This window comes from Eurytemora carolleeae, unplaced genomic scaffold (assembly GCF_000591075.1).
Source record: "Eurytemora carolleeae unplaced genomic scaffold, Eaff_2.0 scaffold1193, whole genome shotgun sequence".
Classification (NCBI taxonomy): domain Eukaryota; kingdom Metazoa; phylum Arthropoda; class Copepoda; order Calanoida; family Temoridae; genus Eurytemora; species Eurytemora carolleeae.
The window spans coordinates 412-20,395 of NW_019397101.1; the positions used below are offsets into that span (position 1 = coordinate 412).

At 33.4% G+C, this 19,984-nt stretch overlaps 2 protein-coding genes across 2 annotated transcripts; one reads left to right on the plus strand and one right to left on the minus strand.

Annotated features, from left to right (window-relative positions):
• The first annotated feature begins 2,444 nt into the window (after positions 1-2,444).
• On the plus strand, positions 2,445-9,260 carry LOC111711858 (centromere protein F). Its single transcript, XM_023486321.1, has 7 exons — positions 2,445-2,504; positions 3,209-3,283; positions 5,221-5,325; positions 7,349-7,399; positions 7,607-7,653; positions 8,291-8,414; positions 9,087-9,260. Exons 2-7 carry the CDS (start codon positions 3,224-3,226, stop codon positions 9,258-9,260), a joined length of 561 nt encoding a protein of 186 aa, XP_023342089.1. The 5' UTR covers positions 2,445-2,504; positions 3,209-3,223.
• Positions 9,261-10,073: 813 nt separating this feature from the next.
• Positions 10,074-19,725, minus strand: LOC111711851 (E3 ubiquitin-protein ligase Bre1). Its single transcript, XM_023486313.1, has 13 exons — positions 19,266-19,725; positions 18,608-18,724; positions 17,701-17,872; positions 16,905-16,982; positions 16,295-16,432; positions 14,779-14,883; positions 14,541-14,620; positions 13,348-13,425; positions 13,071-13,184; positions 12,648-12,771; positions 12,024-12,169; positions 11,363-11,495; positions 10,074-10,160 (listed from the first exon to the last, which is right to left on the minus strand). The coding sequence occupies exons 1-13, from the start codon at positions 19,400-19,402 to the stop codon at positions 10,074-10,076; spliced, it is 1,509 nt and encodes a 502-aa protein (XP_023342081.1). The 5' UTR covers positions 19,403-19,725.
• Positions 19,726-19,984: the final 259 nt, after the last annotated feature.

The following is a 19,984-nucleotide window of genomic DNA, read 5'->3' on the forward strand; positions in this document are numbered from 1 at the left end:
CTATCAATTTTGTACATGACCATTTTATTTTTTACAAAATCGTTTTCTAGGAAATTACCAAAAAGATTGGATGCATTAACAGGCAAATTTTCATCATTTTTAATTATTTTTAGTTTTTACCCAAAAATTCAACAATTAAAACCCTTAAACCTCTAAAAATTGTTTTTCACATTTTTTCTAATCCCTATTTCTTTGAAACCTCGGTGTTTAATTTCTGGGAGGAGATTAATTATTTTGGAAAGGCCGGGTCGAAAGATTTTTAAAGATTTTTTAAAAACGGAAAAAGAGGAAATGCCTCAACTAAATAAAGTTTTAAAAGTTCAAAAAAAACGGATACGCCTCAACTAAATAAAGTTTAAAAACTTTTTTCAAAAACGGAAAAAAGAGGAAACGTATCAACAAAATAAAGTTTTAAAAGTTTTTTCAAGAAACGGAAACGCCTTAAAAAAAGAAGAATCGCCTCAAAAAAATAAAGTTTTAGAAATTTTTTTCAAAAAACGGAAACGCCTCTTAAAAAAACGGAAACGCGCCCGGCCCTCAAAAAGAACAGAAAACGTCTCAACAAAAAAAAAGTTTCAAAAGTTTTATCAAAAAACGGAAACGCCTCAAAAAAAGTGGAAATTCGCCTCAAGTTTAAAAACTTTTTTAATAAACGGAATTACGCCTCAAAAAAAAAAGAGGAAACCGTCTCAACTTTAAATATTAGGAAACGCCTCAAAAATATTCGGAAATCCCTCAACTTTTTCCAGTTTTGAAGGATTTCCCAAAATAAAACGGAAATTCCTCAAAACCGGTTTTTGAGGCATTTCCGCGTTGAGACGTTTCCGTGTTGAGGCGTTTACATAGCACCATTCCATTTTGGGGATTACTGTAAAATGAGTAATGACGTAATCCGCTCCGCTCTCCTTACTATAAAGGCAGGTAAATAGAATATGCAATCCAACCAATCACAGACGAGACTTCAAATTATTCTGCCAATAGGAGATGAAGGAGATGAGCGCGCCATTTCAAATAAAATTTAAACAACATTAAACAGTGTACATCGGTGTTCGGTATTTTCCACTCGCTTATGGGAATATTATTCACTTTTCATGTGATTAATCCAGTTGTTATAACACTAATGAATGTTAATTGCTAGGAAATTTACTGATTATTACACATCTCTTCTGTGACTGTATTCATGCTTGATAATTTTTAGTAAGTTGGCTTTGCAGATTCTCTGGATGCTTTAATTTAAACGAAAGATCTGTTTTCCAACAATAAGGACGTTTTTGAGATGATCAGTTAAAATTGGGGTCCATCTTCTATTTTGTGCATGACCTCGAATAAAAATTACTTTCAATTTTATTATTAGATTTTTTGGGTCTCTCCAGAGAACGAATTCATGATCAATTACACAAATGTACAAAATTGATAGGAGGCGGGGGGCGGTAATGTAAACACAAGATCCATCTTTTGCATAAAAATCAAAGAAATATTCTATCATAGGAAACTATTATGTGAATTATCGAAATTTGGGTCTGTCCTAGTGAACGATTGTTGGACCCCCCCCCCCCCCCCTCCTATCAATTTTGTACATGACGAAATTAGTAAATTATTATTAATTTATTATTATCTAGAGTTTGGTTAGGTTAAGACACTTTCTGGGCCGAGCGCTGCGGCTAGGATAGGCTAGGGGGCCGAGCGCTGTGGCCACGGGTCAGGTTATTAAAGACACTTTCTGGGCCGAACGCTGCGGCTATGACAGGCTAGGGGGCCGAGCGCTGCGGCCACATGGTTAATTATATCCATGTCTAATTCATATAAGATCCATGTAACAAAATTGATAGGAGGGGGGGGGGGGGCCTAAAACAGTTCTCTATGAATATACGCAAAGTTTTCATAATTCAATGCTTTTATCCTCCTCGAATACTAAACGAACACTGATGCATCTATTCTTGTTAACAAATTCCGCCCAGAGAAAACTGGTTTTAATATGTACGCAGAGTATACCCAACTGCAACTAACGTTCCTTGCATTATAACATTGTTCAGGGTTATGTTTGGTTAATACAATTTTGGACTAGGTGGCCGAGCCCCGCACTTCGGCTACACATCAAACTATAGTCGTGTTACATATTACCTAGTCAATCGTTTGAAAGGGGGTGGGCAAAATTAGGATACAAGCTGATATTTTCCTAGCAAAAGATTTTGGAACTAAAGCGCGTCGCTCGGCTTCCGTGCATCAACCGCAGCACTTTGCCCACAAAATGTCTTAACATAACCTAACCCTGAAATAATACAAGATAAACATAAGTTACATATTTTAACAATATATTTAAATTCTAGGACGAAAAATTGTTTAAATGGTTTTGAAAATGAAGAAATTTGACCCATGCTGCATGAATACTGAACAGTGAACAGTTAAGTTTGTGAAACTAATCTTAATTTAATATGATTTATTTCAGATAATTGATGATATAATGTTTTCAGTTGAGATAAAAAATTTTACCTAGTTGACAAGAGGAAATCACAAATATTTTAAAAGGAAAATAACTTTTAATCTTTCAGAAATTAATTAAACAATCGGCCTATGGGTTTCCTTTCTTCTTTTTTAAATTAAAAATGTAAAAATCCAGGGGGTTAGGGTTAATTATAGTAAACAATCGGAATCGATTATGATCATATTTTATTTTCCGTCATTTCCCATCTCAGCTAATGGGATCGCGCCAAAAAAAAATTGTGTATGTCTATTCTTTTGGATATCAACAAATTATTATTTTGTATTTGTTTTTCCAGAATTTTTAGTATTTGGAAATTGAGAAAAATGTTTTTGGGTCTTATATTAAATATATGAAGAATAATATAAAATAAATAATTTTCTATGTACTCGATCTTAATCTAGGAGGTTTATTTTCATGGGAAATCATTTTTTCGCCAGAAGCTGGTAATGTTTTTATTTGCTGAATTAGGAAAAATATTTGATTTTTAGGGGGGAAAATAGATTTTTAAAATCATTATTGTAGGAGGGTACTTATTAATTTATACCATTATTTCAATCAGTAATAGGACACAAAAAACTGTAGACGAGGAAGACGAAGAAAGTTAGTTTGAAATAGTTTAAGAACAAAAAAAACACGGTAATTGGGCAGTGTACTTTTAGAACTACCGTCTCATCATTCCATAGTGTTATGGATCCCTTTAACAAAATATATGATTGATGCGTGTAGTGATCTATCTCCAAGATGTCCTGGATGACAGGGTTAGGTTGGAAGGATGGCCTCTCCAGTATACAACTTCAGAAGGTATAGTTATTTCTATTAGTTTTACCCTATAGACTGAGTGTTCACCTTAGATTAGCTGAGGTGTATTTACATGTAAAGAGCGACATAAAAGTATAATTGTGTCAGTGAGGTAAATTCAAAGACTAAGACATTGCCACACTTCAAAGTTGACCCAATCCATGTGTACAACTTTTCATTAGCAGTTCATGGATATATATGACAAAATAATGAAAACCTGCAGGGTATATATATTTTCTATAAAGTTGACCTAATCCAAGTGTGCAACTTTTCATTAGCAGTCCATGGATATATGTGACAGAATAATGAAAACCTGCAGGGTATTCATTTTCTAGGTTTGAGCAAGCAATTTTGCGAAGCAAGAACTATTATACTAAAATGGCCATAGTTTTTATTATGTTTAACACAGTAGGGATTTTTCTTGTTGCATGATTTAAAGCAAAAAATATTAACTTACCTTATGAAGCCTAAGTCTCTGAAACCTGACGTTGTTAACAGCTTTGATATCTTAAACTGTGAATTTTGAAAAATCATAAACCATTATTTGGTTGCAAAGATATAGAGTTTAGGAAATTTTGGCAAGTGTTAAGTTCCTTTACACATTTGAGTTGAGTGCTTGTTTCTTTATTCCAATAGTCACGATGCTCGGGCCGTCAGATAATTAGAGAGATTATAGATCAATTGTCCAACAGCTGATCTGTGTTTTTGAAAAAGATGAAAACTAGTCCATAATTCTTTTATTAATTGACTCAGATTGAGCTACAGCCCGACAGGTCTAAAATTTACTTGTTTGAAGAGCCCTAGATAAACTAAAAACTACATAACATCATATTCAAAATATAGTCTTTTTCCTTAGCTAGGAACTTCAATGCAGGTTTTGCATTAGAATTTCATTTTATTATTCTTGATATGCCCAGGGGAATTTAGATAATTTAAATAGAATAAACAATGCAATAAANCTGTACTGAGACTGATCCAAATCAATCTATTGTCTTCAATTGTACTCCTCAGTATGATTAATCTTGATCTTAAAGAATGTGAAACTTGACATATTTCCGAATTTGTTCATTTATTAGTTTCCATAATTTAACGTTTTAACATCATATTCCAATAATCCCATATTAATGAATACAATCAAAGACATTTTTATAACTAGAAATTTTAGGCTTTTAGGGCGCTTCGCGCCCATCTTCTATTTCAACTTTTAATTGTGGCTTTATCTCTGAACATTTTCTCTTTGTACAGTATAAAACAAAAACAAAAAAAGTTTGCGGATTTCATAAAATTTTTTGCGCATTTTCAAAATGTTTCAAAAATAAAAAACTTTAAAACATAAATTTTTAAAATTTTGATCATTCATAAACCTTCCCTGGGGTCCCTAGATGTCCCACAAAAAATTTGGGCCCGATCGGTTCAGCCGTTTTGACGTTTATTGGATATAACAAACAAACAAACAGACAAACAAACAGACAGACAAGCCAAATTTATATACAGGTGTCATTTTCTACGCGCCTTTTTATTTCAGGGTTATTCATTCATCTTCATACAAAATTACATTACCTTTATTTTATTATCTTTCAACACAGAAATTTTTATGTTTCAGTAAATTACTTATATCTCTTAGAAGCTGCGATCAGAAACCTTGGACACCAGTTATGTATCCATTGATTATAAATAGGCTTAGAAAACTATTATATAATATTCATCAACATGGAAGTTATCTAAACTAAACTTTTGAAAACTTTATATTCACTAATAATTTGATGAAAAAACATAGATGTAGGTCAAGGGGAAGAGGAGTGTTTATATAAAAACAAGAAATGATAGTTCTGTGGCGTTAATTAAATGTTATTTGTAATTACATATCTAGCATCTACGTTTCTTGTTTTCATGTTTCCAGCAATGATATCTGCAGTAACCCCTGATTGTTTACTGTATAGGTTGATGAACTGGAGAAGAATCTACAGAAGAGTGTTAACAATGGAACTCAGAAGCAGATTCAGATAGATGGGTTACAACAGGCACTAGATAAACTTAAAAGAAAGGTTGGTACATTATTCATACTTTTCATTCTAAAAGACAAAAAAGAAATAATAAACCTAAAATCATAGCAACACAAAAATCAACAAACTTCTAGAGTTGACATAAGCCTCTAAAATTTCAAGAGAAGAAGAGTCAAGAACAAATGTGACCCTTTTGCGTTAAATAAATCCTGGCTATGTTAATAACAACCTACATGTAACCAATGCCCCCAATATTATAGTATTGTTTTGTATTCCAAGTTTAAAATTCTCCAGTGTCCAGACCTCCTGATTAGATTGACAGACAGATTTCAAATTGGATTTATGAAGAAATTATATAAAAGATTTAAATCTTGTAATATCGGATCTTAAAACAAATAGTAGATATATCAAAACCTTTACTTGCTACAATAGACAAAAAATCATCAGGAACGAATACCATTCAGGGGTTTTATTCTTGCAAAAAAAGTTATACTTCAAATAAAAAAAATATCTATGTTATCAATATCAGAAAACGTAGGTTGATGAGCGCGCTGGGTACATCTATATTGATACACCCTGTAGATATATCAAGGTATGTTAGTATTGAGTGATCCTGTAGTTGGTATATGATAGATATCTAGAAATATTTATAATACAGTTCGTCACAGAGTTCAATGTTAGTTTTGTCCCGGACATGGTTTAGTGTAGACTCTGCGTAGATACTAGAAACATTGGTAAACACTGTACTTAAACACATCATTTAGTTTAATTCTGCCATTTAAAACATGTATCATTCTATATATATTTATATATATTCAAAGAATTTTATATACAATATACAATATACAAAACACAAAGCAAACATTTATTTCTTTGATTATTTCTCACATTTTATTAAGTAACCCTGTAATGTGCTTTAAACAAATTCTCCACAAATAAAGCCAATTGCTCTGATATCTAATAAATCTCAAGGGAGATCTAAGTAATTTACTTAATCTAGGATATTTAAAAATAATTCTCAATATAATCTTTTCATGATTTATACTTAAAACATGTTATTTTTGAAGTAATTTCTAGTGTATTCCTATTTTACTACGATTTTAAAAGTAATATCGCAGCTTTTTATGTCGCTTTTGAACTGCGTTGCATCCTGAAGATCCTGATTTAGTTCTTACTCTGCATGGTAAACAAGTATATGAAATACTAGGCATGTGAAGAAAATTGTTTACCAACATTTTAGGTTTATTTACATAAGCTTCACACGAGCTAAATGAATTTGCAAATTTTAGATATTTTGTATTTTAAAACCAACATCTTCATGCAGGATAGGGTGACTTAACGCAAATATATCTTTTCATATTTTAAATATTTGCTATAACTTTGCAGACCTTGCAAATAACATTTAATCTAAAGAGCCCCTAGACAAATGGATTTTAGCGTAATTTTATTACTTTCGGCCCCCCTTCCGCAACTATTCAATTGATGCCTGCATTTGATTAATCTAAACTAAAAGAATTATTCCCAGGTGTTTAAACCAATAGTTATCATTAATTTATTATTTACGGGGTTCCACCCTGATATCTACCTTTCTTCATCTTACGTTGTTAGTTACGTAATATTGTTGGAAACCAGATTTGCTTGGAGATTTGATTAAGTTTTTTACGTAGTTCGAGCGCGATCCACAAAATTTGAGGCATATCGGTCAAGGGGTTTATGAGTTATGATCGGACATACGTTCATTCTAACAGAGATTGCTACTTTATACAGATATTATAGCTTGAGAACCGATGGCGTTGCCGAGGGAACTCATAGTTATTCCCGCCATTTACCCGCGCTTGCTCGCAAATTACGAGTTTAGTTATTTTTCCTGAAACAAATGGGCCCACTAAACTAAGAAACTCAAAACCAAGCTAAGAACATTCCCGTGGGTCTCCTGAGTTCTCCGATCTAATCGGTCAAATTGAACTGAGTTATGATCGGACATCCAACCAAATAAACAAACAAAAAGAGATTACAGTTATATAGATATATAAATGGAGCCCTAGTTTAATAAATATAATTTTAGAAGGATGAAGATTTGAAGGAGAACGGAAATATTCAACTAGAGCTAACACAGGTACCTGGAGAAACATTAAACCCAAAATTATTGAATGAAATTTTCAAAAAGTTTAGAAAAAAACTAATAAATTGTACCGGACATTGAACAAGGTTTTATTTCGTTTTTGGAATTGATCGTATTCTTTAATAACAGAATTCACATTTCTCATATTTAAACTTTTATTGGATTAAAATAAATAATCTTAAATCATGAATTTATTGCCAGGTTCAGAAACAATGTCAAGAACTACACGAAAAATATCAGATTCTAAGGTGAAATAAAATATAAGGATTAAAAAAAGGAGAGAGAAAATTAAAGAAATGAGAAAGAGACATAAAACTATTTGTGAAAGGGAAGACAAGAAAACAAGGAAAAAAATATGGCGAGGGAAGGAAAGGTAGAAAAGATAAAGAAAAAAAGAATGGAAAAGATAAAGAAAAAGAGGAAATTAAGGTAAAAAGAAAAGAAAAAAGGGGAAAACCAAAAAGAGAATAATGAAAAAGAAAAGGAGATAATAAGAAACAGGAAAGTAACAAGATAGGACCGGAACACTTGCCACAAAATCTAATTTTTTAATCCTCAAATCTTTTAAACCTTTTGTTATGAACATTTGATATTTCAAACTTTGACTACTTAATATGTTGTATTTGATAGTTTGGTAAATATAAGGAAAACAACATCAGATTGCAAAGATATAAGTGTGAGAAAGTTAGAATTTGTGGCAAGTGTTCAGTTCCTTTGTAAAACCGAGGGTCAAAAAGAGAAGAGAAATGAGTAAGGAAAGAAGAACGAAGAGAACCGAGAATTAAAAAGGGTTCTAAAGAAGAGAGAATCTAGAAGAAAATATTAGTAAATTGTAAGAAGAGGGAAGATAAATGAGAGAAGGAAGAAAGCGAATATTTTGTTTAGGTCGGAGGTGAAGACAAAGGAAGTACAGGTGTCTACCCTGCAGGGCCAGCTGGAGAAGTCCAACAAGCAATTAGACCAAACAAAATTAACTCTAAAGAAACTAGAAGCAGAAAAGGAATATCAGGTAGATACTTCGACATGGGATTGTTTGAAGTATACATTTTCAATAATTCTCCCATCTCTACATCCTTTTGGTACTTTATTTAATTTACTTTAAAATGTACTTTAATGTACTTTAAAATATCATATATTTGCCTTAAAAATTCCAACATGTCATCTTTGGTTTAAAAACAAGAAAGACGACCGTACAGATTAATTCTGTCTTATTTTATGGGATTCGCGGATCAATATTGAGTTTTACATTTATTCAATTTCTTTATTACATTAATTATAGTTAAATGTTTATATTGATCGCTTGTTAATGTATTAATGTATGGTCAGTCCACCGAACTTTTTATGACACATAAGCTTAGTCATATCAGCTGAAACTTTTTTTCGCTCTTGTTTTTTTTACCAAAAGTTGGAAATCCCGCAAAACTTTGTTTAATTCAACCCTTCTTAGTTTCTTATACAGTCGTTGTCGCTTATACCAAGACAATGCAGACGACATTCTATTTCAAATTTGATTTGTATCTAGCTGTTAGCATGTTTGCACCTAAACATTGAAGTCAAGAGAAGCTGTCAATAAAAAAGCTTCTCTTTGATAACTTGTAAACTTGTAATTCGAAAAAAAGCTTGTAAACAATCAAAACTGAAATAAAAAGTCGTCGTCGTTGCATTGATATAATCGCACTAGGAATGCCCGAAGACCCCTTCTCGGACGTCAATGACCCCTCACAAGAGGGACAGTATCAGGATCGGGACGAGTGCGGATGTATCTGAGGGAGACAAGATACGGGAACTTGAGAGCAAACTTGCTCAGAGAGACCAGGAGCTCAAGGTTAGAGCTACATTCATACAGTCACACTGAGAACAAGAAAACTGCGAAATCAATCTAATTGTCGCCTTTATTCTTTCTTTTATTTCATTAAGGATTTTGTAATTAACAATTGCAATCTCTATAAATGTTCAGGTCGCTTCTATAGAAATAGTTCAGTTACAAATAAGAGAATCCTTAGCGTCAATCATTAAAGAAGCTAGAAAAAAGATAACAGCTAGAATATCATTTATGAATATTGAATATGATGCAGAACAATTTATAAAACATATGTCATGATAATGCATGTATTATAATGCAAAGGAGAAAATTGGGGATGGATATTATATACAAACTGCAGAAACCTGGTTTACAATTTACACTGTATTTGTTGCTACTACTGTATTCCCTGGATTCCTAGCTTTCGTTTGATATGCATAAAGCCATAGTTAAAACATCTTCATTTTTGGAGGTCCTTATAGGTCATTAGAGGTCAGTAGAACGTCAAACACTGGATTTGTTGCTGCAACTGTATTCCTGGGGTTCCTAGATTTCGTTTGATATGCATTAAGCCATAGTTGAAATATTTTCTATTTGTGGAGGTCATTAGAGGTCATTAAAATTCAATTTTATTTTATTTTAGGAATTTCGAACACTAATTAGGCGTGCAGCCAAAAAAATGGAAGATTTGAACCAAAAATGAAGGCAGGCCCACCCCCCCTTACATCAAACATGCCTTAACTCCACCATCCCCTTAGATTAGGTTTAATTTACGGATATAGGGGAAAGATATCAAACTCGTTCAAATATCGGTTTGCCTGTAGAGGGCCACTTAAAGTTCTGCGTGATTCTAATAATGTATTCCCCTCAATTCTCAGCATTTGAATGAATCTGACCTGGCTTAACATCCTCATCGTCCTCTTTCTTTATGTCATCTTCTCTTTTAATCTCCTCCTGTAAATAAATAGCTTTAGAAATAAAAGTTTCAGAAATCAAATCAAATCAAATCAAATCAAATCAAATTAAATCAAATCAAATCAAATCACATTTTACAGGAATTCCTTGAAGCATCCTTCTTTAGAGTCAGAATTTCAATTCTTTCCCAATTTCTGGATTTTCAGCCCAATCTATATCTTACATTTGAATTTCCAATTAATATGCAATATACATTATACATGGTAACATGCTTGTTTAGACGACTAGACAGAATGGCAGTTGGTTAGACTGAGAGAGCTCACATCAATTTACTAATAAAGCTTCCAAAAGATACATGACAAATGCAGGTTTAGAGTTTGACTTAAGCTTCAACTTAAACCAGTTTTTGGGACAAATTGTAGAAGTGCATATTTAAATAAGGAAAATGATTTTTTTTCTAACCTAGGCTCTTAAGATTAATATACGACCAAATTTATTCCAAACTTTTTTCTTTTAAACTTTCATATCCGCTGTAATCTGAAGAGCTCAACGTAAAAGAGGGGCTCTCTTACAGCAGGGTTGTATATTTTTCATTTCCTTCTCCCTGGAGGAAGGGATTTGTTTTTCATCTGATAGTTTTGGCTCAGACAGGAAACTAATCAAACCCTTTTTGGGAAAAAATATGACACATTTTCTCTTTTAAGGGAAAGGGGGAAAAGAAAAGGAAAAGGGGGAAGAGAGGAGGAACAAGGAGCAAAACTTTTTGGGGGAATATAATATTATTCCCTCAACAGCAACGTCATATTTTCCTCTCTTAAAAGCTGGACATTTAAGACTGAAAAAAATCAAATGTAAAGAAATCACAGGTTATTTTCAGGACACCAACACGCTCAATATAAATCTTTAATCCAAAAAAGTTCTTTGCAATAAGGGCTCTGCCCCCCTGCTTAACACTGTCCTGTACAGAATACATAGAGAACACCTCTTTCAAGTTGTGTGCATTTGGAGAGAAAAAAAACTTCGAAAGGGGGGTGGGGGCAAAAATATAGGTCTAAGAATTCATTTACACCCCCTGCCTTATAAATAAAATAAATAAATAAAAAATTATTTTATTTTTTTTATTAGCAGACTACCTTAAGTTATTGAAATAGTATTCCTTCTAATATGCTTTGTTAACCTTGGTGATAACTTCGGATAAATGGATAACAATGAAGAAAATTATAAAATGAGTTGAAATTAACCTTAATATCCTCGTTCTCTTTCATCTCCTCCTTCTTAGCTTTAAGAGCTCTGATCTCCGCAGCTCTTAACTCGTCACACTCCTTCCGTAGTTTAGCAAGCTCAGAGTCTTTCTCCTTCTGCTTACGCTTATACCTAGAAAATACATGGTTCGTACACACTGTACGTACAGTGTAGTGTTTACTGTACTGTTAACAATGGGTGTACAGTGTATGTACAGTTCATCATACAGTATACTGTACAGTGTAATATAACAGGGTCGCTAGATAGCTGACTAGTTGAAGCCAAAGTCTTAATGTTTGACGTATTAAAAATTTTAATTGAAGGTTTGGCTAACTTGGGTACCCAACTTTGTCTGGAATCCAAACTTAATTCAACTCAATATTGACTTCTTAACACAGGCTAAGAAATTTCACTGGTTTGAATGATAAATCGGTCAAGAAAATCTGAGATATAATCGGACATAGGAACAACTCGATAAAAGAGATTACGACTTTATTTAAAGATTTGTAAAATCTAAACTATAACGTAAGAAATTCAACAAAAATACAGAGATGTTATGGTTTCTAATGAGTAGCTTAACCGATCAGGGCAAAATATTTTCAAATAATCATGGGAACGGGCCAAAATCACCAAGTTTTACCTTTAAAAAAGTTTCATTACCTGGCAACCTCTCCCTTGAGCTGTGTATTATGTGTCTGCAGGGTTGTGATAAGGTTCCTCATCTCCTTGTTAATGGGCCCGGTTTGCTCGTTGGCCGCCAGGTTCTGCTCAAACTCTATCCTCAACATTTCATACTCCTTCCGCACCTACAGGAGGCAGGGTTGGTTAGAATAGAGGCTTTTTGTAGTTAAGGAACAGAATAGATTTTAAAATGTTTTAAAATTTCATTTAACTCCCGAAAAATAATGTTATTAATTTTTCTATGTACAAAGCTGAAAACTTCAGAATTGAATATCCGATGTGGAAACTTTTGATTTTAGAATAACCCGCTCTCTTTTTTACATCCCTACAGGATTCTAACCAATGAGCTGAGTGCTCTCATTAAATGGTATGAAAATTGAAAATTTCCCGGATTCTGATTGGTTGAATTTTATACTTTCCCCCCGAGTTTTATGGATATTAACTAAAGATTGAATTAACCTTGAGATTCATGAAAAAGAGAGATCAAGCATTGACCTCAAAATCCACAATTCTGTAGGTTTCAGGTCATAGCAGATTTAGCCCATATTTAGGACAAGGTGAAAGGGGGAGGGGGTCTAACTTTATTTCTAAGCTAAAACTAACCTGTGCCAACATATCCTCCAGCTGAATAACCTCTGTCCTCAGTTTCTTCTGCGCCAGTAGTTCCTCAGACTCCATTTGTTCAATTTGACGCATATGCGAGTTCTTGCTCTGCTGCAGGATTGATCTAAATCATTTCAATTGGCACTCAACCAATAAAAAAATCAACTAAATAATCATTTAATCAATGACCACATCAATTAATCAATGATACAATCACTCAAAAATCAATCAATTAATTAACAAATCCATTAATCAATTATTCAGCCTTTAAAACTTTTTTTTTTCAACCAACAAGCTAAAAAGTCAACCAAGGTTTCAATTTCAAAAGTTGCCGGGAGAGTTCTGTCTGTAACTAGTTAAATATGTAAATAACCCACCTCCATATCAAAACAAAATCAAAATTGCTAATAGTAAATAAAAAACCTGTTTTCTTCAAGCTGTGTCTTAAGCTGCATAGCCTCGTTGTAGAGGACAGAGAACTGTGACTGAAGGCACTTGTGCTCTGTAGTTTCTACGACTACATACTCAGGGAGCGTACTGAAATGCACACAAATTAGAAATACTGACACTTATTAAAAACCAAGAAAAAAAATGTTAACCTTAATAATTAATTTTTAAGGCTTTTTTCCTTTTTACAATTAAATAACAATCTTATTTCTTTTTTAATCAAAACTAACCTAGAAAAAAAGAAAAACCTTACCTTAAATCCATTCTTAGCTTCTCAACATTCTGCATACACTCTTTATACTTAGTGTTCAAACCTTCTAATTCACCCATTCTAGATAAAACATTATATTTAAACATATATATATAAAGTTGTAATCTCTGTTGGACTGCTTGTTTGTCCGATCATAACTCAGGAACCCTTGAACCCATTTGCCTCAAATTTTGATTGGATAACTCAGGAGATCCAGGAATGTTTTTAGCTTGGTTTTAAAATTCCAAGTTGAAATAGCGAAAATTTAGTTTCCCGTAAAATCGTTCAATTGCGGGTAAACGGTCGGAATAACTTTTAATAACCTTGGCAGCGTTGGGTTCTTAAGCTAGTACAGTATACAATACATACTCTGCTTGTCCGTCTGTTTGTAATCCATAAACGTCATATGACCCTTTTGATTTGTTATGGATGCTCAGAATTACCAAAAAATTTGACATGTCTCCAAAAGATTATTGTTTTCGAAAAATTTTAAAAATCCCGAAAATTTTTTTTATCTGCAAAAAGATTTAGGCTTTTATCCCTCAAAGATTGAGCAAAAATTTAAATTTGAAATAGAAAGTAGGCTCGAAACATCCTAAAAGCCTAGTACTTTTATAAAAAAAGTAAACAAAGTCCAGGGCTCAGAAGGCATCAATATACATTATGACCAGCAGTGCGTAGGATCCATTTCATTAGGAATTCAGATGCGAAACCGGCTACTGGATACAGAATACAGATCCACAAAATCAATATTTCTGTTTGGCAAACAAAAAAAAATACAATATGCTATTTAAATTTTCAGTTTTCAGTTGATGAACAAAGAAGTTATAAATGATATCTCATTACCTAATATTTCAAAACTATGCCACGAGGGCAAACCGTATCGTGTTCGATATTTTGATTGATATATTTCCACTTTATGGATTCAGATCAAGGTAGCATAAATGTGACGATCCAATTAATCTTCCATTACACTGATAATGACTTCTGAACCATATTATACAATTATATTTGGATGTACGTGAATGAAATAAAGGGGGGGGGGGCGAAAAAATAAAGCTATAAAGCAAAGTTTGAATTCTCACTAATATAATTACTAATTTGAACTAATTACTAATTACTAAATGGTAATGTTATGAATTGTATTAAAGTCCCCCCGCCCACCTCTTTCTCTTATTGTTATTTATTTGATGAACCTGTTTTGCGCTAGCTCACGTTGGTCCTCAAGTTCCCTCTGCAATTCTTCTATCGTCTTCTTCTCGGTACCAGTAAACACCTGATTTGTAAAAAAAATGTCATTTTAATGGGTGTTATAAAGTGCGAAAAAGTTTTCGCCGGGTTTTTATTTATTTCTACGGTGGTAGGCGATTATGTCAATACAATGAAAACTACCTTCGGTTTCAATCAAGCTTTTTAACAGCATGGATATGGTACCTGTGTAGTACGGAGCTCCCTACCCTGGTTAGCAGCAACAAATACGGCCAGCTTCTCCTGACTGTCCAGTAGCATTGTTTCAAGTTTATCATTCCGGGCTCTCAACTAGAACAAGGAAGTAAGTTAACAACTACTTTTATTGAATGGAACTCGTATAACATATGAAGCTGATCAGATACGGTTTTTTAAAATAAATTTGGATAAAGCTCGGAACACTCGAATTTTTTTTTTAAGTATTAAAATTTTTCATATAAAGAACATTCGCACGTATTTGTTTTAAAATTTTTAAAATTCACCGAGGTTTTGATTCTTCAGGTTTCAACGATATTAAAATTGTATTCAAAAATATTGCAGTTTACAGAGATACATTAAAAAAGACCATAATAAAATAAAACTGTCTTGCCCAACCGTGCAAATCCTCTTCTAACTCGATTGACTTGCAACTTATCATAGGCTGTTTCGGGGGGGGGGCAGTCCATTACCCCCCCCCCCTGAGTAAAATTAGAGGGGGTGTACCCCCCCTGGATTATTACAAAGTCATTTCTCATCTAAACTGTAATTTGTATGTAAATAAATAATAAAATTACTTGAAAGTCACCACACTGTAAAAATGAAATTATATGTCAAGGGTGTAAGATTTTTCACAAAATTGAGAGGAATCATTTCAAGTAGTAAATACTAATGTTAATGTGTTTTTAATTCTAAGAAATATTTACAAGAGGCATTTTTCGCTAAAATGGCCTTTTGTGATAAAAACGCTAGTAAGTGTTTTTTCTTTAATTTGTCGATAGGGGCTTTAAAAGATCCGTCTTTCCAAGCCATGTTAAACAGAAAAACCATTGTACAAAATAATGAATAATGGCCAAATTAGAGCTGAAAATTTAGGGAATTTTTTTGATTTCCCTAATTGTTTCCACTTTAATGCTCCTAGATCTCATGTTTGAATATTTTTACAAACCGTTTGCTGCGTAGTAATTAGGCTTTGCAAGCCGGGTTTTTATACCCATATCACTCTCCACTAAACGCTACTAAATCTTCGGTCAGTTTACTGCAAATTACTGCAAAACGTATTGAAAGCTTAGTTGAGTGTGATATCGACACATTTTGAAAAAATAAAAAAATCACTTGTATAACCGGTTTTGCGGCCACAAATAGCCATTTGCGATAGTCAGTTTGGACTTTTTCGAAAAATGCTTTTTAAACATTACAAAATAATAAAAGTTTCTACTATGCTAAACTCGACAATCGGCACAGGAATATGTTCACAAGTCTAAACGTATCTAGCTATTATCCATCACTGAAATTTAGTGATGTAAATATTGCTCAATGCTCTGATTGAACAGGTCATCTTTCACCACCGACAGGTCGGTCAACCTGGGAAGAATGGTGATGCACCCAAAGAGGCTTGCCTCAATTTAAGGAAATCAGTGTTTTAAATGCCTTTAATTCAAGCGGCCCGAGAAAACTAAAATATTGTAGATTGGAATCCATACTGATCTTTAGTCTTGATCTTTACCTTACTAAGTTCGTATTCTGAGTCCTCGTGTTTATTTATGAGCTCTGCGGCCTTGGTTGTCTCGGCGTTCAAGAGCTCCGTCATCTCGGCATTCTTCAAGCTGATGAAGTGAATCTCGTTGTGAAGCTTCGTGTTCACCTTGATCAATGAAATTGTCAGTAAAAAGTTCAGGGGTGTAGGTTTTCTTCAAATCATTTTTCCCCCAGTCCATCTTTAAAAATCCGTTTTCCCCCATAAGTTAGGTATGTTAGATGAAAAAACTTAGTTTTTCAATTTTCCCCCTCATCTTCATAACCCATTCCCCTCCCTTCGGGCCCCGAGGGGATTAGTGGGGAATGATTAAAGTAATCGATGAAAAGAGAAATATTTAAGAATTATTTTGATGAATGAAGGGAATGTTCATCAATTTCAAAATACAAAATACAAACTGAATCCTCATTAATGAACTTTGTATCAAAACTTAGTCTAAAATACCGCCCGACTGACAAAAACTCCGAAAACCGCGGTTTCAGCAGTTAATTTCGCGAATTATTCCGAATACTTTTAACTTTTAAGACTGTTAAAAAATTTCAAGCTTTATTATTTCAATTAAATCTGAATTTTTATTTACCTGATGTAAGTTCCTGTTCTCCTCTTGTAACCTAGTATTTAGTTCACGAACTGTTTCATCTACACTGGGGCTCTCAGCCTGGAAGAGAGAAATACTATTTCAGGGGTGTATCATTTTAAGAATTAAAAAAATAATTTGTGCACTGAAAAATGTGACATCAGAAGGAAAGATTTTCATACTTTTTGGTACTTTCGGACTATACTTATCATTTATTTCCCCATCAAAAAAAATTCCCAGACTCAAAAACTATTTTTAATGATAATATACATTGTACAGTGTATCAGAAAATCACACCGGGGTTCCCAAAAAATATTTTAAAAGATTGAGCTTTGTGTTGAAAATGGACAACACTAAATGATTAAAAAGGTTCCAACATTAAGTTGGGAGTAAAATTTCATGGGTGTATTTCATATAATTATCCAATATCCCCTTACCCTTGTATAAAGAGAAGTTGCTTGCAGATACCTTTAAACTATAAAAAGTCAATTATCTCTTAAAACAATAAACTTGTAAGTCCGGTGCTTAGGATCCGGATCCAAGGGGTAAAATATCAATCGAAATCTTTTGCCCTTAAAACTAGATCTGAACTGCTGAAAAAAGAGAGATTATCGAAAAATTCCTCATTTCTGAATAGTTACTCAAGTTGCATGAACAAAAAAACCAAAAAGAAAAATAATTTAAAAATTAGATTATTATGTCAAAAAGATAGTTTATCTTAAATAGATGCTTATAATCTGGATCTTGATCTGGATCCGGATCCAAATTAAATCTATCCTTTGCTTGTAAGAGTTTGTACCTGGACCCTGGATGCTAGTTTCTCGTCTAGTTCCTCTTTATGCCAGGTTGCCAGCTGGGAGAGGAAGGATGTTGTAGCTTCACTCTCTCCTCTCTTCTCATTCTCATCTCCGCACTCAGTATCAAACCTCTGGAGTAGAATACGGATATCTTCGTTCAACTGATTCCAGTACCTTAATAAATCAATCAATCAATAAATAATGAAATAAATAAATAAATAAATTAATTAATCGTTCAATTACAAATCTCGATCTCATCCCAACACTTCGTATAAAACCTCTGCAATAGGATTTGATTATCCTCGTTAAACTGATTCCAGTATCTAGACACCAACCTACCAACCAATATTTATAGCGATCAGCATTCAAATAACCTTTAATAACGTTAGTATGACGAAATTACTTTTCTTTGTGCCAGTTAAATAAAAGTTTGATTAAAAAAAATGATTTTAATCGCAGCTTTTTCTAGGACCAAAAACAATTAAAAAGTTTTTTAATTTTTAAAAGTTTTTTTTAATTTTAAAAAGTGTTTCTCCATTGCTTCTTGTAAGCAAGAAATGGGCAGAGAAGGTTTTTTATATGAATCATTTAACAATTATGTATTTAGTTTTAAAAATTGCACCCTCCCCCAACCGTATTATATTATATGTTGTGTTTTAGAAGTTAACACTTGCAAAATTAGGGTGAATGCACGATATTCAATATATAAATAAATATTTGGTAAAAGGGTGTGAACTTTTCATGATTGATGTTCATTTTTCCGTTATGATTCCAAAATCTTCGAAAATCATTTCACAAATCAAATTATATCCCTAAATTCTACATCACTTTTACTGCCTTCACTACTGTAAATTAAAAAAAAAAAATTGACTTATATGGCAAATTCTGAATTTAAGTTTGTTGACTAACCTGTTAATAACATTGATAACGGCATCGTCTTGAGTTTGTCTCTTCTCCAGCTGATCTATCCGGCCCCTGAGCTCCTCTTCCATCTTGTTCTTTAACGCTAACCTCTGCCCGAGCTTCCTAAACAAATATGAATTAAAGGGACTGTCGGCGTTATTTTAAGTGACCCTCCAAGCAAAAATAGCAGTGCCCTATTTATAAAGGTACCCTTGTTGTGGAAGATAAACCATTGTTTTCATGATCCGAAAAGAGTTAAACTTTAATAATCTTTTAATGCGCAAAAACAGCAATTAAAAATAAACAGTTAATACAAAAAATGGATACCCAATTTATACATGATCAGAAAGTTTTTAATGGTATCGTTGTAAATCAGGTGTTACCATCTTAGCATAGAGGGTTACAATGTGAAGCGTTTTCAACATTTGTCCAATATCAATTATAAATTCACAAACCAAAAATATTTAAGTTGTGGAGCCTTCTAGATTGTTCATTGGCAACAAACAAACCAACAAAGCATACAGCCAAGCAAATATATCAAAGTTATGTTTAGAACCAATGTTTGTGAGCTTTCACTTTCATACAATCAGTATTTACGCGTTTTTTATTGTGTTTTGTTAGTACCATTTAATTTATTTTGAGCGTATAAAAAGACGTTTAGAACCTATTCTGAAACTGCAAGGTTTTGACGTCCAACTCCTCTAGGTTGGTGATGGACCCGAGCTGCAGGGGTTCAAACACAATCTTCTTTGTCGGGGGCTCAACCCCCCCGGGATCCTCATCCGCACCTCGTTTAGACATTGTAAATCTACAAAACAAAATGTAGAATTAAATTTTCTTACCAAGAAACTGGATCAAACTGAATCCTTTTTAATTACAGTTTCCTGATAAAATGGCCTTTATTTCAAATTTACCGTACGTTTAAAGTGTTAACAAACCTACTCACAATGTGACCAGAGGTGTATCTATTACTGTTTGCCCCCCTCCCCCTTCCCCCGGCAAAAATATGTGCTCTCATTGAGTTTGGGGGGGGGAAAAATGAAAAAGGGGGAAGAGAAGGGGAAAAGGAAAAAGGGAAGGGAAAAGGAAAAAGGGGAGGGGAAAAAGGAAAGGAAAGATAAAAGTGGGAATTGGGAAGAGAAATGGGGAAGAAGGAAAGGAAAAGGGGAAGAGGGAAGAGAAAAATGGGGAGAGGGAAGGGAAGAAGGGGGAGAGGGAAGAGAAAAAGGGCAAGAGGGAAGGGAAAGGGTGCAAGATGGAAGGGAAAAGGGGAAATGAAAAGGGGCAAAAGGGAAATGAAAAGGAGGCAAGGGGGAAGGGAAAAGGTGGAAGAGGTAAGGGGAAAAAACACACACAAAAAAACAGTATCAAACATGCTTAAAA